Source organism: Larus michahellis, chromosome 6 (genome assembly GCF_964199755.1).
Source record: "Larus michahellis chromosome 6, bLarMic1.1, whole genome shotgun sequence".
Taxonomy (NCBI): Eukaryota; Metazoa; Chordata; class Aves; order Charadriiformes; family Laridae; genus Larus; species Larus michahellis.
Window position 1 is genome coordinate 36,329,586 of NC_133901.1, and position 23,543 is coordinate 36,353,128.

At 45.0% G+C, this 23,543-nt stretch overlaps 1 protein-coding gene across 1 annotated transcript in view; it reads left to right on the forward strand.

Moving 5' to 3' along the window:
* The first annotated feature begins 496 nt into the window (after window positions 1-496).
* The window catches only part of SGPL1 (sphingosine-1-phosphate lyase 1), a 33,009-nt gene continuing 9,962 nt past the window's right edge, over window positions 497-23,543 (forward strand). The window contains exons 1-6 of the mRNA XM_074591551.1: window positions 497-930; window positions 9,874-10,039; window positions 12,010-12,077; window positions 14,052-14,199; window positions 15,872-15,951; window positions 17,465-17,593. Coding sequence (XP_074447652.1) covers window positions 928-930; window positions 9,874-10,039; window positions 12,010-12,077; window positions 14,052-14,199; window positions 15,872-15,951; window positions 17,465-17,593 — 594 coding nt within the window. The 5' untranslated portion in view covers window positions 497-927. The remainder of the gene's footprint in view (window positions 931-9,873; window positions 10,040-12,009; window positions 12,078-14,051; window positions 14,200-15,871; window positions 15,952-17,464; window positions 17,594-23,543) is intronic.

Genomic DNA, 23,543 nt, shown 5'->3' on the forward strand with positions numbered 1-23,543 from the left:
GTGAGGGATGGAGCCCCTCTGCTGTGAGGACAGGCTGAGAGAGCTGGGGGCGTTCAGCCTGGAGAAGAGAAGGCTCCGGGGAGACCTCAGAGCCCCTTCCAGTCCCTAAAGGGGCTCCAGGAAAGCTGGGGAGGGACTCTGGATCAGGGAGGGGAGCCATGGGACGAGGGGGAACTGGTTTAAACTGGAAGAGGGGAGATTCAGGTGAGATCTGAGGAAGAAATTGTTTGCTGTGAGTGTGGTGAGCCACTGGCCCAGGTTGCCCAGAGAAGCTGTGGCTGCCCCATCCCTGGAGGGGTTCAAGGCCAGGTTGGATGGGGCTTGGAGCAGCCTGGTCTGGTGGGAGGTGTCCCTGCCCAGGGCAGGGGCGTGGAATGAGATGATCATGGAATAGTTTAGGTTGGAAGGGACCTTAAAGATCACCTCATTCCAATCCATACCTTTAAGGTTCCCTTCCAAACCTAATCATTCTACGATTCTATAAACTGCTGCTTCCTCCTTAATTCCCCAAACTGCCCTCATCAGGAGCTTTCCCAGTTCCTCGCACCCGGGGGTGTGTGGGTGTGTGTGTGTGTCGATTCCGGGGGGGGGTGGGTTCTAAAACCCCATTTTTTTTTTTTTTTTTGGCTTTTTTTTCAGGCTTTTAACCGCACGACCGCCCACCCCCCGGGCTCCAGCCCTGACTTTGCGGCCTTTCCATGCGAGGGATGGGCCTCGAATCGGGCCCTCCCCAAAACAGCCCTTCCCGTTCCGCCCCGCTCCTCCCGTTCGGCGGCGGGAGCGCCCGGCAGGGGGCGCCGCGATGAGGGCGGGAGGGGCCGGGACCCCGTGAAGAGGAGGAGGAGGAAGAAGAAGAAGAAGAAGAAGGAGGAGGAGGAGGAGGAGGACGACGACGACGAAAAGGAGGAGGAGGAGGAGGCAGCCGGGATGGTGAGCGGGGAGTCTTGGGGTGGTTGGAGGTCTCCGACTCGGTTGGCGGAGAGATGAGGGCGTCCCGGGCGCGGCCTGCGCCCTCCCGGCCTTCAGCCGGCGAGGCCGGGGCCTTATCCGGCGGGGGGCGGGTGTGGGCCGGGGGCTTTCGGTCGCCGTCTCAGGAGCCGCCTGGCCTCCCTCGGCCGCCGGCGGGGGTCAGGGTTGAGGGGGAGGGGGCCGGCCCCCTCCCGCCGGCCCCAACCCCGACCCCCGCCGGCGGCCGGGCGAGGCCCATGCCGTGCCCCTGAACGAGATGGAGAGTCACCCTCGCAGGCCTCTGTCCCACAGGTGTCTCGTTTCAGGACAGGGAGGGTCAGAAATGGTGTTTTCGTCTGCTTCTGTGGGTTTCTTTCAGCCGGGGCGGGGGGAGGAATTGGGTTTTCCCCTGCTTGCTCTGGATGCTTGAGCTCTGCTGAAAGTTCTTTTGCTAACAGAGACGCTGTTTGTTTGTGTATTGTTTTTGTTTTGGCTGGAAGCAGTCGAGAAGTCCGCTCTTCTTCGGTCCCAACCGGGGTTGCTGGAAACATAGCTGGTACCGGCAGACAGCCCTCGTTTTCAGAGCCCTCAGACCTGTAAGGGGTGCCAGCTTTTTTCTCTTCCCCCCCCCGCCAAGGAAGGTGCCTGAAATCATGGCTGCTACCACGATTGATGAAGGAGCATCGTCTCTGGCAGACTGCCTTTTCCCTGGCCGACTGCCTTTTCCCACTCGGTCACGGGGAGCGGCTGCCGGTGCCCCAACACTCAAGTGCCGGTTTCTCTCTCCACTCTGGTGTGGAGCTGTGCCCAGCCCCTGTGTCACCACCTCCGAGTGGGAGATAAAAGCAAGGCCCATGGCATGCCTTTCACCTGTGGGCGCACGTAGGTTAGGACAGCATCGGGAGCTTGCACGGCTTGTGTTTCGGTAGCTTTCATCTGCCAAAAGTCAGGTCTTTTGGAACCGAGTAAATACTGCACACCTTGCGCACGGTGTGGTCTAGACTGGCCTGGGGTTTCTGGAAGCGTGCTGTGCAGTCAGGCTGTTCTCACCTTAGTCTCTCTGTGCCAGTGCTTTGCAGAGAATACAGTTACTTACTGCATCTGGAAGACCTGTGCAGGTTTGCTATTTTATTCTTTAGACTAGAGAGCAGCTATTGTACAGGGTTCCTGGCTCCCGGAAAGCTAACGAAGTTGTCTGCGTACTCAGGGACTGAAGCGTTCTCTGGAGAAGCCCTGATATGTAGCATTTTTCCTAAATTGTGGTTTTACGCTGTGATCTTTCCCATGACCTTAGTAAAAGGGATTGAGAGGCCCTGGATATTTTACCTAGATGAAGAAAAATCTTGGTTCTCCCATGTACCACACACTTCCAGCCTACTAAGAGTTTTCTACCCTCTCACTACCCTTAAAAGTCATAGATGAATTGCTAGCCTGAGCAGGGGAGGGTCTGCTGGGATAGTCCCTTGCTCTTTGCCTTTGATTTCTCCAGTGCACATTTCCATTGTTTGGTGGTGGTAAGATAAACCTAATCACAGCATTTATTGCGTGCATGTGGCTTGACTGGTGTGGCAGTGATCAAAACCTTGCTATGACTGTCTTGCTTGGCAAAAGGGATTGAGTAGAGCCCATTTCCTTGAGTAAGGATTTTGAGGTGCTGCTTGTCTCTTCTGCCAGACACACTGTTCTGGCAATAAAAAGGTGTAGTTTTGGTCAGATCTCCACTTGCACCAGCTGTCTCCTACCACAGACCCTGGTGTGCAGTGAGGGATGTTTTAGAAGGCCTGATCTGTTCATGCTCTGGTTTTTGGAAACGGAACGATGCATTTTTGACCTACAATTATTGCTCTGGTTTCTTGTGTCCTAGGCGGTCAAAGGCATTCCCTTTCAAGTATTAGCAGGCCTTTCATCTGGAGTATTTAGTACTGAGATCGCTTTGTGTACTGGTTAGATGGCCATGGCCCTTGACTGGTTAGTGTAGCAATAGGGGCTTTGAAGAATGTTTTAGTACTGTCCTTGGAGCATGATGTGTAACTGAGATTTGGCTTCTGTTGATTGATGTTGTAGTAGTGGGTGTGTCAGCCTCTTTGCATTGGGCTGTGGTGATTGTGATATGACTTTTTCTTCTATTTTGGAAATATTTGCATTTCCTAGAAATTTGCAGCTAAAAGTTGCTTGGAAGTCCTCATGTTCTGAGTGTTTCCTTTGCTCCTCCTAGCTCATCGAGATCCATCTGTGCCACGTATCGGGAAGGGCATGTGACGAGGTATCACAGGGGCCGAAGGGTTTTGCGCATTGGTGTTGATAAGATAGTCTTTGAGGATTCCTGCGCTGTGGTCAAAGTTGCCCAAGAATAAGGCCCTTAAAGGTATAATAGCGACATTCATTTGTGCTGATACTAGGGGTTTTGTCAGAGGCTTGCATAACCCTGCTGGGAAGCTGTGCCAGGTCTTGGTGCTGCCTTTGTTCGTGGATGCCCATTCCCAGAACAATTGCCATGCTATCATCTGCTTTCAGACAGCTCCCACCAAGACTTTTAATGCTGCATGGCACTGAGCTACTCGCAAAATGTTTCAAATAAATACCAGTTTTGCTCTCCAGAAGGCATGCAGAAAGGACTGTGTGGTCTGAGAGGCTGCTGAGTGGAGGGATGAACAAATGTGTCCAGATGAGTCCCAGCACACAGGGAACTGAGCGCTGCTTTTATCCTATTTGTTGTGGATGCTGGGAGAGGACTTTTCTTTGTGGAAACTGCACGTTCTTGGAGCTGGTGACCCACAAAGAGATCCATAATGGGTTAGTGTAAGGCATCTATCGAGTGAATCCTGTTCCTTGCAAGATTTGAGATCTGTGATACCTGGAGCATACCTAGATGTTTGCAGAAACTTTGCTTTTATAAACCGGTTGGTTTGCAGTGAGCAAAGTGAACAATAGGTAACAACATCTTGTGTGTGTTTTGGGTTAAATGAAACTTGAAATCGCATCTAATTTTGGAGTCCTTTGGGCTGTTGTAAAACTACACATTTTTTGAGCCTGCATCAGCCTTTTGCCATCTTGTTTTGATAGTTTTACATTCCTTCTCTGCAGTGGAAGCTGGGATGCTGCTGGTCTTAGTCTGAGTTGCTGCCTTGTTTGTTTTTGTGCTGGAGCTATAATTAGCCGCTGTCTAGCCACTCCCCTTGAACTCTCAGGGCTGGTGGGATAGTACATATTTATTCATTTTGCATACACTATATGGCAAAAAAAAATAATTTGCTGTCCCTCTGGATAAAAAAAAAAAGGTTTCAGTATGGCAGTGGTGGAAATAAACGCAACGCAGAAGAAGCTGGTGGTACCAGGGAGCTGTGGTAAGATGAGCATGACCTGTATGTGTTTTTCTTTCACGATTTTTCATAGTCTACGATTCCTCATTTCTGAGGGATCCTGTGTCTGTTATCACTCAGTGTGCCCACATCCTTTGAGGGGGGTCAGCATGCAGTCCAAACCTTGAGCTATAATTAGGAGCTGACTGCTCCTAATATTCTCTGCCTGGTGCTTATGTAAAGCTATTTGTCACGCTGGGGGTGGCAGGGAGGGACGGAGGAGCGGAATCATTACTGGGGTGCGAATCAAAACACACGCAGCAACTAGCACCCTCTGAGGCCGAGGCGTTGTTGCTCAATCCCATTCCCTGGCTCTCCGGTAGGAAGATGGTTGGCTGAAGGCAGCAAGTCCAGTACTTACCTGCGGCGAGGCCAGTTATGCTGCGTAGTTACGCTGGTCAGATGTGCCTGTACTGGCAACAAGGTGTTAGCTGAGGCACTGCTAATTGAAGTCTTCCTTCTTCATAGGAGCAGAATAAACAAACCAAGCAGCTGCGTCATTGCTGGTTTTGTGCGGTTTATTTTCAGTCAGGAAGCCTTCTCCTGGGAAAAAAAACTTGTTGTGTAGGAGCACAGGCCTTAATTACAGTGGCAATACCTGTATTCTGCACGTTACCCTAATCAGAGTTGGCCTGGCTGGTGCAGTCGCTATGAGCAATCTCCTTCTGCCTTGATTTACTATGTGCCGAGTTGTGTGACATGCCACCTCCTTCATCGGCTCTGTCAAAGTGAGGAAAGACAAATGGCAAATGTTAAGGTTCAGGCACAGGGAGGTGGTCAGAAGGTCCCTGGTTTGGGGAAATGTGTGGGTTCAGGTGAAAGTTGAGGATGTAGTTTCATCTTAGCAGTTCCTAATCGCACAGTCAGCCTAAGACTCATGCTATCGCTTAAAATAAACTTGCCTTTAAAAGCTACTTTTATTCTGTGGCCCACTTTAAATGCTCTCCTGGGGGAAGGAAGATTCTGCTGATAAAACCTTTTTTTCCTACTCTTCCCAGAGGTAAACTTTAACAGTGCTTCCACTTTACAGTGTCAGAAACAGGAGGCACTTGCAACAAAAGTGTGAGGTCCTCCAGTTTATTGCCTTTCTGTTCTCTCTCTCTCTCTTTTTTTTTTTTTTTTTTTTTTTAAAGGCTTATTTGAGTCCTAAAACTCACAGCTGAGGAAATGCTGTTCTGGCAAAACTGCAAAAATCTGCTCTCGTTAGCTTTGGCATTTTTTTCCTCCCCTCTTTCTTTTCTGTCATCTGGGACAGAAGAGCATTACTGCAGTTAATTTGTCCTCTTTTGTAGTGGCATAAGTGCTATCCCTGGAACCAGCTCAGCTAGCTAATGGCTTTTAGAAATAAAGTACTAAGGATGTATCCCTAATCTGTGGAGCTAAAAATTCAATATGTAAACTGCTTGGGTTGCTGAGTGCATTAATATCGGTACAAATGAACACTGCAATTCCTAATGATAGCAATTAGTATTTTATCGGATACCTGGGTCTGTCTTAATGCTCTGAGAATTAAAACCAAATCCTCCAGTGGAGATTTTTCTCCCATGCTTTTCAGTGTGCTTATAAGTCAGGCTTTTAAACAGCTTCTAAAATAATCCTGTGTCTTGTGAAGCTTTTGTTGGGGAAAGGTTCTCTTAAGGAAATAAAACCAGCTTATCTACTCTCCTGCTATGGGAAAGGAAACTTTTATTTTTTTGATGCCTTCACAAATAAGCAGGTTATTGTCTTACATGAAATTCTGTCCTGTAGATAGGCTTAAAATCAGGCCAGCTTGTTGTCTTTAGCCCACCTGGGTAAGCGGTAATAGCAGGGGCAAATGGATGTTATAATCCTGCAAAGCTGGAAGTGCATCCCCCCTTATTGCATGTGATGAACATTTCTTTTGGCTGAGGTTGGTTGGGGGGAAAAAAAACCCCACCTCTTTTTTCACTCTGTTTTGAACAGCTCCTTCAGGGCTGCAGGAGAAGGGATTCCAATGGCTTGGCTTGAACGCAGGCAATATATTTATTACCCTTCCTCCTCCCCCTAAAATAAAGAAGCGGTGTAGGGCTGCAGCAGTGAGGCTGCAATCACATGTTGTTGGGTGTAATAAAAACAGAGTGCATTCGAATGCAACCTTCTGAATTCCCTCTAGTTTCTCTAGGATTAAGTTATTAATTCAGAACGTAAAGCGCTCTCATATCTTGCTGGATGCTGTGGGGCAGAGAGGTGCTTTAAAAATGCTGTGTGTAGCTAGCTAGGGAGCTGAGATACTGTATTTCATTGCTAACTTGTCTTCCATGCCAATTTTCACTGGTGGTTTTTTTTTAATCCCTCTTTTTAGTATCCTCCTAAATTGATCAGTCTCATCCTTCGAACTCTTGTAAGTATGAAATGACTGAAGAAGGAAAAAGTGAGAAATACAGAGAAAATTTTACCCTGTCAAACTGTATTCTTTGTGGAGTGATCTCAGATTATTTTTTTTTTTTTTAAAGCAAGAAAGGGAAAGAAATTCTTCAATGGCTTAGAATTAACAGAATGAAAATTTTCTCTTACATGTTCAAAACTTGGACATACTGTTGAGTTGCCATATATCAGTGCTGGTATGCACTCTTCTAGCTTGGAATAAACTTAAGGTAAAATGTTTTGTCTGCATCCCAGTAATGGGAAGTTCAGAGTCGAGCAGCCTGAATTTACAGACCAGAAAAGAGAGGACGGAAGGGCTTTTCCAAGGATTTGCTTATCCCTGTGATAGGATGCAGGATTTGCCACTGCTATTCGTTGCATCTAGAAAAACTGACTGACTTTTTCCTCCTGCCCCAGGTAAGGGCTGGTGTGCTGCAGAACCGAGTGGTTTCAGTGGGGGGTGTGTCATTTGACAACAAAATGGGCAGTTGGCTAGGGTCTTCTGTCCAGAGCTTTTTCCAAGAGTGAGACCAATCTCTCGCCAGATTCATTTATTTTAGCTTTGCCATTGACTTAAGTGACTGCTGTCTAGAAGTTCATGTGCTGTTTTGATTTTGAGCTTACAGTATCCTGGGCTGCATCCCCAGCAGCATGGCCAGCAGGTTGAGGGAGGTGATTCTGCCCTTCTGCTTTCCCCTGGTGAGACCCCACCTGGAGTCCTGCGTGCAGCTCTGGGGCCTCCAACAGAGGAGCAGCAGCTAATTAGGGCTTGAGCTCTGAGAACTGAAGATGCTGGGAGGGCTGGAGCCCCTCTGCTGTGAAGACAGGCTGAGAGAGCTGCGGGGGGTTCAGCCTGGAGAAGAGAAGGCTCCGGGGAGACCTTCGAGCCCCTTCCAGTCCCTAAAGGGGGGCTATAGGAAAGCTGGGGAGGGACTCTGGATCAGGGAGGGGAGCGATAGGATAAGGTGTAATGGTTTTAAACTGGGAGAGGGGAGATCTAGATGAGATCTGAGGCAGAAACTCTTTGCTGTGAGGGTGGTGAGCCCCTGGCCCAGGTTGCCCAGAGAAGCTGTGGCTGCCCCATCCCTGGAGGTGTTCAAGGCCAGGTTGGACGGGGCTTGGAACTAGATGATCCTTCAGGTCCCTTCCAACTCTATGATTCTATTGTCCATCCTCAGGGAAAAAAGCACAAGCCACTTTATATTGGATGCTGCAGCATTTTCTTGCTGTCAGTTGAGAACAGCTGTTGAGACACCAGCATGTTAGTGGCTCCATTTCCATCCTTTAAGTGCAGTTCCAAAACTGGATGATATCCTGGCATTAGCTCTTCTAGGCAATGAACCAATGTCGCTGTTGTAGGGTAAACACGCCTTTCCAGGGATTTTTCAGAGAAGATTGTGCAAACTCGATGAAACTTAAGTACCACCTCTGGTTAGTTGAGAAAGGTAGCTCTTCCCTTAAATTCTAGGGTTAAATCAGCTTTGTGGTGACTGGATTGGAAGACTGGGCGTTAGCTAGGACATTGCTTAATTGTAGTGGTTTATGTGGCTGTCTTGTTTTCAGGGCTGATGTAGCTGGTGTATTTTTCAATTGCCCTTTGCCAAGCGGATGGGTGCTAATTTGACTTCTCATAGCTGAGTGCTGCTCCTTGTGAGGGGACCTGGTCTTGCCCAGTTCAGTCCGTGTCCTTCAGCCTGTGCTGGAGCGTGGGTGATATTAGTCCTCTGCAATGGATCGATACTGTTGTTTTACTGGAATTTTTTAGCTTTATGTTTGGGTTGCTTAAATATTTTTGAACTTTCTTGCATTATGTGCGTTTCACTGCTTTTCCAAAGTAGTGAATATTCATTAGTGCTTTTTTTTTGTGTGTATGTAAGGAATCTTGCCTTTTTCCATTGATTATTTGGGAGAACTTGGTTTTTTTTTGGCTGTTTGTAGCCTCTCCAGTTGTACTGAAATGTCACATTACCCCTAAATGTGACCTAAAAAAAATTAAATGCTGCTTCTGTTGTTGACTTGACCCAGAAGTGAGATCTGTAAAGGGTTCTGAGAAGGGAAGTTTTAGCAGCTTTTAATTTAGTGGTTTATTTATATCCGTCTTTGCAAGCTGCTCTAAACCCACTAAGAGCATGACAGCATAGGTATCAAGGATATATTCCTTCCAAGGTTTATTAACCAGTCTTTTGAAAAGCCCCGTGTACTTTCTCTGTTGTTTGGAGGGTGAAGCTTTGTAGTGCTGAAGGTGCCCCCAGAAAACTCTCCAGCAAAACTGGGGAAAACTAGGCTCGATGGTAGATGAAAAGGCGAGGGGAAAAAAAAAATAAAGTAAAGTAAAATCCATAAGCTTTTGTCTGTAACATGCAACAGTCCCCCCAAATACTTATTTTTGGTCATAGCTCCAAACAAGGTGTGGTTACCTGGATTCTTCTTGTCTCTAGAAAGCTTTTCCCAGAGAATTGTACTGAAGACCCCTGTTTTGGGGGGAAAAAGGCTTTTTGCCCTTGTGTACATTTCTTTTTTTTCCCCCACCTTGTTCTTCTGAGACTCTTGAAGAGAGCGTGCTTTGAAAATATTGATTAGGTACTTGGGCTCTGTCCTGACAGTAATTACTAGTTTGACGTTGTTGTTGCATCACGGTTTTCTGGGTTTCTTTTGGCAGCAGCGGTGTTTGTTTGTCTTTTCTGTTCTCCCTTTGTATGGAAAGTACTTATTAGATCCTAAATGTAAGGAGTTGCTGAGTACTTTCGTCTTCTTTAAAAATCCAGCCCGGGGTACTTAATAGACCTGTTTTGGTGGTACCTGATGAATGGTGGCACCTGTGAAGGCAGTAGTTCAGTCTTCATTCACTTCATTGGAAAAAATATTGAGATAGCACAATTGCATCTCTCGGGCCATGGTAATATCAGGTGACGAGTCTTGGGACTGTAAGCTTGCATATATTACTCGTCTGCCCTTGGCCCCTCTCTCTGAATATTTGAAATCTCTTAAGATGTGTATTTTTGTCAGTAGCTCGTGACTAAAAATGAATGACAACTATCTCCTACCTGTTCTGTTTACAGGAATTAAGGAAAGCATGGGTTCTGCCTACTGAAAAGCACCTTTTTAATGGATGACACACATAGACTATTTGATGCCCCATTTGAACTTCTGTCAATATCTGTGTCATTTTCTTTCCTGCCAGGATGCCATTATTCCCTACAAGGAAATCCTCCAAATGTATTGGGAGAAAGCAACAAGCTTTGTGAATGCCCAGTGTGAAGGACTTGAACCCTGGCTACTGGTTGGGTTGACGTTTTCCTCTACACTTCTAAGTGTATGGCTGCATGGCTTCCTCTTCCAGTCCGAGAGTAAGTATTTGAAAAAGGCTGGGTTTTTTTTTTTTTATGTTTGGGGGAAGAGAGGAGGGACAGAGTTGTTCCTAAGTAGTGAAGGGAAAAGAGTACGAAACAAGGCCAAAATCTTGTTAAAACAGGCCTTCTGCTGTCAACTAGTATTAACAAAACCCTCTTCCAAATTAAGGTCAAGGCCTGTCAGATCAATGAAACACCTCCATTCCTTCAGAGGGTGCGGTAGGCCAGCCTGGAATGTGCCTGCATCTTCCCTTCCTCTTGTTTCCTTTTTGCTTTTGGCTAAACCATTTACTTGTCGCAACACTCTCTTCTTGCTCAAAACCTGGGGAAATTTATTTGAGAGCTGGGTTCTTGTGGACTTAGTCACTGGAGAAAAGTGTCTGGATAACTCTTGCTCTTGATTGTTTCTCTTCCTGCTGGGGGAGGAGACATGGTTTTGATTTGGTGTCGGAGGCATGTTTCATCCTCAGGATGTTCAAGATAATTGCTTGTGGTATTGTTGTGTGGTTTTTCTTTTCTTTTTTTTTTTTTTTTTCCCCTTCCCGGAGCATCTTCCTGTTTTGAGCAGTTTCTGATATTGACAGCTCTGCAGTGAGATCTCTTTTGATGAACCTGCACTTTTCTCTGCCTGTGTGATGGTCAGAGATAACTACCTTGCCCTCAGAAGAGAACATGGTGCTTTGCAGTTCCCACAGGCCTTAGAGTTACACAGTTTGTTAAAAATAGCCAAGTTTTTAACTCAGTGTTTACTTCTGTGCCTCTCTGTTCCTCAACCAGCCTTTTTTCTTTTTAAAGACAGGTGTAGCTGAATAGTGGGAACATCTATGGAAGGGACAAATGATATGAATCTTTTGCTCAGTACAGGGTTGTGTTAGCTTCTTGCCTAGTATTTGTACTGTTGCACAGTAGTGTTTGTTTTTTTTTTAAAGTATTGACTAACTTTTCTAAGATCTGAGTAGATCGTCTGAATTTTTCAGGAGTTTGTAGTCTTCTCACTGTGGCAGGCATTAATGAAACAGTATGCACACTGAAATGTGCAATAGGAATGTTGCTGTCAGAGTGTTAACAAGTGATTGCTACAGAGTGTGCCAAACTGCAATTACTGTCCTTCTGTAGCTTTTCAAAATATATACAAAGTGGCAGAGAAAATGTGGATAAAATGGCAAAGTCCTAAAATGGTTGTTTTTTAAGGTTTGTGTAGTTATTTCTTGGTGTAAGTTTTCTGTAACTGCTGGTGCTCAGTTGAAATGCTTGTAGGACTCAAAAGGCATTTTTTTTTTTTTTGTGGCTATAAAGCATCTTTGTCATCCTGCTTTCATTCCTGCCTTTAGAGCTACCCCGGGAATTTCCTGGTGTTTGTCATCAGTGGCTTCTCTCATTTCAGTATGTGGACTGTGGTGGAATTTCTGCTCTTCCCTCTGTCCTTCCCCTGAGTCACCTCCCATTGCATCATGCATTTCCTATATCGGATGGCCAGACACCGGGTGAATCCTTGTCACATTATGGCTGAACTGCTATTTCCTCCTTTGGTCTGGGTGCCTGTTTCACATTGCTGAGCATTTTCATGTTACAGTACTAATTTGATTTGAAGATGTAGAAAATAATTTAAAGTGCTTTCCCTTTTTTGCTGGAGACCTTGCCTTTAGCAAATCTTAAAATCCGTTTCTTCTCTGTAAAATTCCACGTGTGGGTGCAAGTTCCTGTTTAAGTAAGAAAACGAGTCAAATTATTGATTCCCACAGATGGCTGCTGTTCTGCAACCCAGGTGTTTCTGTAGCCTGGTCCATTTCTGAGCCTTGCTCTTTGATAAGCTAACCTGTCACACCTTGTTCCCTTGGTCACTGTGTCACTGTGGCTTTTTAGCCTGGATCAGAAATACTGAGGCTGTATCGGAAGCATTGTGCTCCCAGTCTATTTTTTTTGTTTCTTGAGTCATATTACGTTAATTTCTGACTTTTGTCTTTCAGGTTTAATGTCCCGAACTAAAAAACAGTTCTTTAAGCTACTGAGAAAAATGCCATTTGTTGGGGCTATGGTAAGTATTTGGACAACTTTTTAAAATATTATTGCAGGCCCTTGTTTCAGCCTGCATAGTGCAGAGACCTTACAGTTCTATGCATCTTATCTGTCACGTTATGGTGATATGATCCAAGGATAGAGGTCTGGAAAGTCTTCTGCTGCCACTTGCTTTAATGAAAGTTATAATTTCTGCCTAGTGTTTTTGTAATAATATCACTCTCATAAAATGCAGGTGCCACCTTTTTTTTTTTTTTTGGGACCAAGAATCAGTAAGTACAGTTACAGAATTCTTCAGTAGTTAGAGAATTCTCCAGTAACATTTCCTTGTTGTTAGATTTTTGAGAAAATAATTTTATTTATGGAAGAAGGGGACAGGATTGGACCTGTTGTTCTTCTGAAAGAATGTCTTATTCTTGAGCAAGTGTGAGATAGCCAAGTGTTTGTTGTGCAACACAGAAAGATAATTTTTTTTAGTCAGATGACTGGCCATGATTAGTTTAGAGATCAGATACCTATTAGCAGTAGTTAGCATTATAGCACAAAGACGTCAGAAGTTTGTGTATCATTGAAAATAAAGCTTTAGTGGTGTGTTTTTGTGTGGGTTTTTTTTTTTTTGCATAAAAGCTTGAAACTACAAATGTCAGCATGTTTTAGCACGTCAATGACTTAATGATTGAGAAATGCACAGCTTGGTTTCCTTTACATATGGTATCACACTTGATGATTGCCCTTCTTTCTGCTTGATGTGTTGGCAGATTTACACATTGATTCAGGGAGTCGGGTCTGTTACAGGCAATTCTATCAAATGAAAGTATCAAAGAGGAACTTTTTCCTTTTGCCATGGACATGGAAGCATTTCTCAAGGTTCTCCCTCAGCCCTCTGGATGGGACTAGCATCCCTGCTTCATGTCATGTTAAGTGCCCCAACTTTTACCTTCTGATTTGAGTAGCCTTTGATGAGATGAATTAATGACTTGTATTTTTTTGTCTGCCTGTTAGAAAAGGACACCTTCTGGGCCCCTTGTATACAATTCCAACTCTGTCCATACTTACCTTCTCGGGGCTAGCGCTGCTAAGCTCTCCTGTGCCAGAGGACTCCTGGTGTGTCCTATCTGTGTACTGTTTCCACTCTTTGGTAGGCTGATACCTGATAACCTATCAGTTCCTTACAGGAGGCCTTGACTTTGAGGCATTCCAATGTCCAAAAGTCTTTAAAGCTGATGCTATCCCAACACCGGTGTTGCCTGGAAGAAGAGTCTGTACTTTGGAATGTGTTGCGAGAAGAAGTCTGGGCCTCCTGGATGTAACGTGTGGGTGGGAGGAAAGAAATCTCCTAACTGTGCCTGTAGTGGAGATTTCTTTATTGTTTCTCTCTGTTTTCATGAGTTTCTAAACTATGTGTATGATGGCAGAGGAGACAAGGTACAAAATAGCACACATCTGAAGACTTCTGCAAGTTAAAAACTGTGACTTAAAAAGGTTCGGTGGATAAAAAGGCAGTATTTTTGCCTTGAGCTTTGTTTTCTCAAGCATTAAGGAAGGGGCTCAAAGCTCCTACTGCTCATCGGTACCCAGTAAAGAATGTACTCCGTCTGAACGTTGTGGTGGTGGTGTCTGTGCTGTTAAATGAAACACAGCCATGGAGTGGCTCAAGTGCCACTCTGCAATCGCCTATAGTGGTTACTTGGCACAATTCTGGGCTGTGGCAGCTGGCATTCCCGTGGGCAGTTCCCAGTGTGGTTTAGAGACTAGTGCGTGCCAATTCACCGTTCCAGGCAGCTTGTTTTTGGAGGGAGAGGTTGGTAGGAAGGAAGAGTTGAACTGTGTGACTGTCAACTCTGCCGTGCTTTTTGGTCACAGAGCTGAACCAGTTCCTATCTATTCTGCTCAATAGTATGGGTGTAGTTAGTGAGTTCAGTGTTGCATGTGCTCAACAATTATTTATAATATGGCCAGTGCCATCGTTGATAGGGTTTTTCTTTCTTTTTAGATTCAAAAGAAGATTGATGAAGCCTTGAATGATGTCACTTCCAGTTTATCCTTCCTGAAAGATGAAAAGGATTATATCAAAGCACTGCCGGAACAAGGCATGAGCCAGCCTGAAGTACTAGAGAAGATGAAAGAGTATAGCGCAAAAGGTACGAATGTGAGTCTGTACTGCAGCAGAGATGGGTCTGTTTCATAGACCTGACATTAGACTTACTCTCTTAAATGGGGTTTGATGACTCCTGCTCATGGTTTCATCTTAAATATTTCTTCCCTGGTGCTCTTTGCTTACAAATTTCTGTCTGTTTTCCTTCTGGAAGTGACTAAGATCAGTATTCATGACTTCTAATACTGTATTTGGGTATTTACAGTGAGATTCTGTTCCTTCCCCAAGAGTGCTAGACTGATGATGTGAGAGCTAAGGAGAAGACAAATATGGAGGAAATTGCTTGAATGCATTTTTGATTACATTTCTGAGCAGTTGCCTTGATGTTTGACTTTTACCAGAAATGTGTTTTCTGTGAAGCCCCAGGGAATACTCATAATAAAAACAAAAACCAAAACACACCCCAAAACCCAGCAACTTCCAGGCAGGATTTTTAGGGAATTTCCAAGACTCTCTCAATCAGTCATAATGGTTTGCACCTTGAAAATATTAATTAAGGAAGGCGAAGTCATGATGTTCTTCTCCTGGCTTGAGTCAAATTAAGCAGTGTCTGAAGCTTAATTTGAGTTGCCTCACTCATGTAAATATCTCCACCCTGGTTCATGTACCTATTACTTGTAATGAGCAAATTGGGGCGACTTGCTGCCCGGAGGAGAAGATATGACAGCCCTGCTCCTATCCCCAGATTTGAGAAATGCCTTGAATTTTCTGCTAGAGCAGTGCGCCTACTCCAAATTCAGAAGTAGTTTCACAGTCGAGTATCCTATAACAAATTCTTGCTTTTCTACTTTTATGTATTGCTTATGTAGCTTCTGTCTGTGTTTTTCCTCAAATGATTATTTCCTTCCTTCACCAGGTTGTTCTTTCCTCTTTTCTTTTCCTGTGGCCCCCTCCTTCCCGCTCACATGCACTCCCCTTTGAAAGTTGCTTGGAAATGAGGGTAGGATTGTGACTATGTTTGCCTCGTATGCTTGTGAAGCTGATGCTGTTGAGTTTTATGAAGGAGGCTAACAGTTAGGAGAGGGAGCAAATAACCAAACAAGTGGAAACACACTGCTGGCGTGTTTGAAGGCAGAAAGTTACTTGGTTAAGTACAATCACATTGGGCAGCGGGTTGAAACACTCTTGAAGTGGTTGTGCTGCTGATGCTGTGCCACCCGCCTGCTCTTGTTCAGTGCCATATTGTTTTAGGTGAAATTTAATTGAGGTACCTGGCACTGTGGGTTTTAGCAATACAGGCTTTGCCTTTCCATCTCTTCTTGGCTTAGAGTGGTGATGGGTGCTCTTTGAAAGAGGCTTTAACTTTAGCCACTTTAGAGTTCAGTTGGTTGGACAGCAGTTTGGGGAGCCTGAGTGAGGATTAGGTGGATTACATATATTAATATAACTGCTTGCTGCAGCTAGATGTTGTTTATCTGCTCGCTCTTTAGTCATCAGTTACTTGCAGTTTTCTAAGTTTGTGGGATACATGATGCCAGAGGCTTAGCATTGCACATAGCTGTATCTGTGGCACAAAAATCCTACTTGTTCCTCATCGGTGAAATCTCAAGAGCTGAATCCTCATCTGCAGAACGGATGGGAGGACTTCTCTGTGCACTTCTACGTGCTTCCTGAGAATGGCTGTGTTTGCAAGCAGCGTGCTCTTCCTTCTCTTTCAGGAGACGTACGTTGGCAGGATGGGAAAGTCTCTGGGACTGTGTACAGCGGTGAAGAGAAACTCACCCGTCTGCTAGTGAAGGTAAAGTGCAAGCAGTCTAACTTTGCATCTTTGCAGATATCCTTGGCGTCTTCAGGGTGACCAGAACCCACTCAACACTATTCCAGCAGCTTTCAAAATAAATAAGGAAGATCTGAAACTAAGACTGCCCAACTATGAAGACAGAGCCTAGGGTAAATGTGGGTGGAATGGGAATTATTAGCAAAGCGTTTGGGCAGTGTAAAGCCAACCAAGTGACTGTTCCTGCAAAAACACCACATAGAGATAACTAGGATCCAATTAAATGAGGTGGTGTTTTGAGTAAGAAAGTAAAAAGCTGGTTCCAAGTGAACTGGAAACTGGTACTGACCTTCTAATTCAGGGAATGGTAGGAGGCATAACATTGCCGTAGATCAGCTTCAGCAAGCCCCCCGACTGATGGGCCTTTGCGGCAAGCTGGAGTGAAAGCATCCTTGGCTGTCTTGTTACTGGGAGGCTGTGGGACTTCGGACTGGAATAGCTTTGCTGAGCAAAATTGAATTCCTCTTGGTTTAAGCGAAAAAGAAGTTTGTGAAATGTTTTTTGGCAGTCTACGTCTTAAAAACAATGGAGCATTGGCATGCTTCAGTGGCGTCTTTGTTAGGACTGTTTACCTACTCAGGAACTTTTCCCTTGGAGAAGGTTGGAAAATAACCTAAACAGCCCAAAGGTCTATTTTCAAATATATCTACTTCAAGAGGTTTTTTGCTAGAAAGGGAAGTCTAGCCTTCTTGCTCCTGGGAACAGCTTTTATAACAGCTGTAATGAGCTCTGTTTGGTCGTTGCTGTTGGTGTTTTATTTTTTTTTTTTTATTTCTGCTCGTTGACATTTTCTTTGCCACTTTTGGGGAAACATAAAGCTCAGAGCAGCCTGTCTAGAGGGGCCTCAGCTTGGATTGAGTGTTGTGGAAACATTCCCTCTGTTTGTGCTGATTGTTCACTGTTTTTTCTGCTGTATTCCTTTTAACGTCCCTGCAGTTGCTTTTTGATCTCGACTGCAGGAGGTCAGAACTGGCCTGTTCCAGCCTTATCCTGTGAGCTCGCAGTTGCAGAACAAGCATGAAATACTGGTTTCCACGGACACTTTTGTTGCAGTGTGGGTGGGCAGTTGTGCTTTTCTAGCTGCTTCAGAATTCCCCTGTAATAGTAAACTTGAAAACTAGTTCTGCAAAGTAAGTTTTTTGGCCTGCTTTGTGTAAAGCAATCACAGGGTGCATATTGTGTTCCTTTTTAAAAAATAGCTAAACAATTCAACCGGTCTCTTCACAAAAAGAAATATTGTGATGTTTTAAAATCACTCCAGAGGCCAGAATGCCCTAGAAAAACAAGTGAGTTTTTCCCCCTCAGCCGTAGCTTCCCAGCTTTTGATATTTGCTTGCAGAAGGAGTTAAGTCAAGGAGATCTGCAGTATTGTCTATGGTTAAATGCAGCTAATTTTCTTGTACAGTGGGTATGGTGAGTTCCCAAATCTGCACTGAGAATTCAGTGCTTCACTAACTTTCTTTGTTTTCTGAAGGTGTATGAAGAGTTTGCCTGGAGTAATCCTCTCCATCCAGATATATTCCCTGGTTTGAGGAAGATGGAAGCGGAAGTAGTGAGGATTGCCTGTACGCTCTTCAACGGGGGCCCCAACTCTTGCGGTGCTGTAAGTAGCCTGTCTTCAAGTGTCCCATCAACATTTTGGATATTTCTGACTTTGATTTAAGTTTAAATGCACCTTCTGCTATCCAGCTGAGGCTGAAGTCAAGCTCGTTCTGGTATTTGCCACGCCAACATAGCGGTACAGGAGTCAGTTGCCAATTGCTCTTTTTTATGAGAGACAGTTTAGCTCAGGGATGTAGTTCTTTAGACAAGACCGTTTACTTCAGCTTTTTTTCACACTCTTAAATGATACAGGCTTGATGGCAGTTGGAAAAGAGAACTGGTGTAATGTAGCCTGGCTGGTTGTCAGCGGTGGACGTTTGAGTAGCTCCCCTCAGTTTTTATCCCTGAATTGGAGGTCTGTGAGCCTGCCTGAATGCTAAGATTGAGGACAAGGCCGGCTGGCTGGTCACCAAGAAGCAGCTTGAAGTATTGGTGATCAAGCAGGCATGGCATGTACTGTCATCTGTCCAGCTGGAAAGCTGTCTTTTCAGGCTTATGTGGAAAGACCTAAGCGTGCTAGGGTGGAAACCAGTTTTAAAGCCTTGATAGAGCTCCTAGCAAGAGTCAGGTGTGTGTCCTTAAATGGATGATTTCGAAGTTGGTCAAAGAGCAAAAGTTTTGATACTGCATGGTGATTTATTGTTATAAAAATGGGCCATTTTTTTTTTTTTACACTCCTCTCTCTCTCACTTTACCTTTTTGGTAAGGATCTTGAATTCCTTAGGCCAAATTCTCTCCCTGTTTACATAGTGCATGGGATGTTGAGTTTTTATCTCCTAGCATGGTGGTGAGGTGCAGCTGTGATCCAAACAGGCTGCTTAATAACTTGCAAAGAAGTAGCTCCATTTGTGAGAAGAATCCAGATGAGATTTTTCAGAGACTGGGCGTGAGGCAATTGCTTGTCTGTAAATCAGCTGCTAGGGAGGGAGAGGGCCAGCAACGTCTGAAGATCAACATGGGAAGGCGGTGTTGACACAAGAGCTTATGGGGTGAACTGGCCTTGAATGGGCTTAATCTGACAGTTGGAGGCTTGGTTGTGTTAAGGAGGTAAGTACTGGAGTAGCCTTATAATAGGTCTAGTTGGGACCAAACTCCAGCTGGACTGAAGATGAAACTTGATTGTGCAGTGTCTGGGAGTATAAAATGTGATTGCCTTTGATAGCAGGAGGTTGCACCCTGTGACCTGACTTGTCTTCTCCTGGTGGTATTCCTTGTGCCACCTTCAAGTTTAGAGAAGGAACATGCCTCTTTGCTTATAAAAAGCATTTAACCTGACCTCATCTCCTTCCTGGTTTGCAGTGCTGGGAACACAGCTGAGATTATCCCTGGACTGGGGAAGAGGCTGGATTTAAAGCTGTTGAAATGCATCTTTATCAACAGTTGAGATGTCAATTGATACAACAGTCAGATAGCTCTGTGGCACTTATCGTGTGCTTGGAGAACTTTGCTTGCTGACGCCTGCAATGCTGCAGTTTTTGTTACGTAAAAAAGTGTGTTGTAAAAGTGCCAACCTTGGCCCTGTGTGCTCTTTCCCTGAAATTTAAAAGTAGAATTGCCTAAGAGGAGAAGTCCAGAACGGGTAAAAAACTGCGCCAAAGCAATCAGACAGTGATCATGGCCAACATGAGACCTCCACAAATCTGGGGAATCCCGCTTTTCCCTCTGCTCCATTCTTCTTCCCCTCCCTTCTGAGGATTGTGCTGCAAAGCTGCTGCTGGGATTCAAGCAGAAGCAAGGCAAATGGGGAAGCGCGTAACCTGCCATGGAGTTACGTTCTAGCTGGTTGAACAGTCAAATTTGCAGGATTAGAGGAAGGGTTGAAAAGTTGATTGGCCGGAAACAGAAGATTAATTGCATCCCTGTAATTATCTCGTCCAAATGAGTCTCTCCAGTGGACTTTTTGTCTTCCCTCCCACATTGTACTTCCTGACTGTGAAGAATGGCCGGAGTTGCTCATCATTGATGGAGAAATGTGGGTGGATGTATGGAGAGCACGTGCTCTTTACGTAGTTGGGCTCAAAGACTTCTCTGATTTCCTCCTCAAAACAGAACTGGCATTTCAGAATTATTTCTGGAGGCTTGGACAGTTACAAAGCCATTTAAAAAGAACATTTTTTCAAACTGATGCTATGCTTTCTGTCTCTGGAAGGCCCTGCTGTAGCTGGTTGCTCAGACTGCCACAGTTATGCTTCAGTAACCGGTGAGGCTGTAAAACCGTGAGGGTGCAATGCCCGGAGTTATCTTTATCTTTAAATTGGTCTGTTCAGGAGGTGCTGCTGGCTTTTTCTCCTGAGAAGGCTTCTGGTTTACTTGATTCAACTTTTGCAGTGTTTAAAACTAAAACAAATTCTTCCCCCCCGCCCCTCCCCCTGAATTTCATCCCTGCCTTTTCTGAGCAGCAGTGTGTCTTAGTGCCAGGTTCCTGTCCACTGGGTTTACTAACCTGATTAAAGCAGCTGGGACTGCTTAATTTTTGTTGGTGCCTGGTGAATGGTCCCTGAAGGCAAAAGGAGCTTGTTGGTGTTCCTGAAGGGTGTATCTGTGGCTATGGTATGTGGGGAAAAAACCCAAAAGTTTCTGTCTGTGCTTCTCAGTGAGGCGGTTTCACTTTGTGCTCTGATTTCCATGACACGTTGCAGAACAGCAGCTCTGCTGCTCAGTCTGGGAAAAGCAGCACTGTGACACAGTTGTGCTGTTCCCAAGGCTTTCAGCAGCCTGGGGATCCCTGCGTGGTCCTGCCCTGTATCATGTGGACACCTTCCTAAGCGGGGTGTCTAGAGAGCAGCCCCCTGCGTCCTCTTTGAAGGTTTTCAGTGTGTTTTAATAAATGCTAAAATGAAACATGGCTTTTTAGGTTTCTGAATGTTAAATCAGATGAGCTGCTTGCCTTATTTACGGGAGTTGCCTTTGAGACGTGGGGGCTATGATTCTCCTTAGTTTAAACATGGGCATAAAACCCCCAACAATGCCCTTGTGGTGGGGTGTGTGCAGACATGCCTTTTGCCTTAAATTGCACCAAGAGATGTTCCAGGTTTTTAAGCAGTTTTTAAAAGTGATCATTTTCAGCGATGGATGGCTGGCTTCCTATTTCTCACTAATTACTACTTTTGTTCTTACTTTTAATCACGTTATGCTAGAGCAAAGAGACTGGAATTGGTGATTTTTGGCTCCCAGGAGATTCTAATCGCATTCTTGCAATGATTTGGAAGGACTAATTAAGCCCAGTACAGAGAGGAGGAATGGGGGGAGTTTGTTCTTGTCTGATGTGTGCATATGTTCCTGTTCACAAGGCATTTTGTTTTGCAGTGCTGGCACTGTGGATTTCCCCTCTAATTTGGGCAGAAATCACCACTTTTATGCAAGCTTCAAAAAACTACTAAAAAAAATAAAAAAATCATTGAACTTTAAAAAGAAAGGGCAGCTTTGAAGTGCAGGGGAAAATTGTGTGGAGGGGGGTGCCTGTGTGTATTTGATGTCTATCTCTCTGTGAATTCTTCTTTGCACTTACTCTGCAGCTGAGGACAGGAGAGAAGCAAAATCAGCAGATGCAAACCTAAGGCTCCTGTAGAAGCTGGCTTCTCTCTTCCTCCCGTATTCTGGGGCTCCCAAATTTTGTCGTAGAGCTGGCAGCTGCCCATTTGAAGTAGGACTTTAACAGTGAAATGTGAGTGCTGTGTCTTGGGGGGCTTAAACTCTGCAGATCTGTCAGGTTTTATCTGTAGTGATGAGCCGGTCACCTTGAGAGAGACAACTAGTGGAATTTACAGCCTGCAGGTTTACAGGGGTTTTATGGGAGCCTGCCACTACGTTATGACCATGCAGTAGATTGTGGTATATTTTTACTCTAATGCTACCTTAGAAATAAATTGTAGTTCGCTTTCTTATTCATAGGGCAGTTCAGCTCAGTGAAACTTCTGGTCAGCTTTGTCTCCAGGGTCTGAATGGAGGTGAAAATGCCAGCAAAACTTTAGAGACTCTGAAACAAAGTGGTTCTTTTATGTCTGACAGTGACATGCAAGTGGCATGGCCAAAGAAATCCTAGAATAGGGACCACATCTCTTATTGCTGTTTTTAATTTTGAGGTTCCCAGAGCACTGGGATTTGCAGGGAGGGAGCACCAGAAGGGGCATATACTGAGTTTAGAAAGCAGGAAGGATATTTTTTCCCTGTTCTTTCTCCTCTCCCCTCCCATTTGAAAAATAATAAATAAGAACAAAAAAGCCTTTTTGCTTGCCTTTTTCCACACACTTTGCCTGGCTTTTTGAAGATAGCGTGGGGTTGGAAAGCTGCCTAAAACAATGCCTGTTTCCAGCCCCTTTTCCCCCATGGCATCGCTTGAACCTGTGGACTTTCATTTAGAGAGAGAAGAAAACATTAGTGTGGGTGCTGAATCACTGCACATTGGCCAGCTGCCGGCGTGCCGAGGGCGGTGGGGAAGTTGTATCCTGTGACAGTGATTCAAGCCCTGGCTGCAGCAGAACAAGTCTGCTGTTGATAACTGAGCTGACAAAGCCTCCTGTAAAGGAGCAGACTCCCTCTGCAGGTACAAACCGTGTTGACCTGACCAAAAGGGTTTGTGCTGTTGTAGCTGCGCCACGCTGAAGGTGATGCTGTAGATCAAGCTGCTCTGGCACATCTCTGTGGTGTATGCTCGTGTTGGTACTGATGTGCCGGCTGTGGGCCAATTTAGGAAGCTGATCTGGCTGAAGTTCAGCTTTTTGGGTGGATTTTCAGCTGCCTGAACAAGCTTTCTGTGTGATTATCTGCATGCCAGTCTTGGTGCTTGGGAAGAGCATCATGGATGCTGTTCCTTAACCTGCATCTGACCAACTGCTGAAAAGTGTTGACTCTGACCTCCCAAAACCGGTGTGTGGCTCAGCATTTCCAGGCAGGTGATAAGCCAGACTTTGAAGAAAGGCTTGTCATATATAACAGCAAGACGTTGGTGCTTTGGTGGAAAGATCGAGAGGGGAATAAAACTGTACAGAGGCTCCTCCTTGAAGAGCAAATTGTCTAGATGAGAGTTGAGGTAGGGACTGCTTGCTCAACAAGGAGGAGGCCTGTGGCATGAAGTGTCATGAAGTAACGTGAATCCCAAGATCCCCAAATCATGCCGAAGCACAGTTTTCACAATCATTGCAATATTGTAAGCAATGTTGCAAGCAGTGTTACAAGGATGTAATAATCCCATTCCTCTTTTCCCACCTGGCAGTAGGGAGGCCATCCATGTTATGCCAGCTGTTTTTTTTTTTTTTTTCCCCACAGGTAAGGTAATAGCTGACAACTTCACAGATCTTTGCATAAGAAGGGTTGAGAAGTGAACGACACAGCCCATAAAATGCTTAGGACACGGTGTTCCTGCTATCGTCTGTTTGCTTCACAATAAATGCAACGATTTCTTTATCCAGTGTGAGGCTCTGTTACGGTTTATCTGCGACAGCTGTTGCTTTTAAACTACCAAAAAGCAGAAATTGTCTGTGGTGTGACAGTCACTTCCACACTGCCTGTGGTGGCAGCTGCTGCTAGCTTGGATCATGTTAGGAACAAATGTGACAGGCTGTTTTATGTGCCTGTGAACTTTGTTCCTTATCTCTGCACTTAATGTTTAGTCATTGTCACGCAGTCACACTACTTCTTTGCATTTTGAGGGTTGGCAGCTATGTCAGCTGGGAAAAAACAAAGGAAAACCTAAACCAGCAGATGTCATAAGGCTTGCAAATGTGATTGCATCCTTTTTATGTGGTTTTTTTGGCGGGGGGGGGGGAGGAGAGGTTAAAAGGGGAAGTTGCAGTTGGTTCAGCAGGTCTGGGAAACAAAATCAGTTCTCCATAAGAGCTATAAGTAGCTTTTGATTCTTCTTTTTCATCTGCATTTCTGCATACCCGTCCCAGGTACCAGCCATCCTCAAGTTATGGCTCACCCAGCACAGCAGTAAGTCAGCTCTGCAGGCT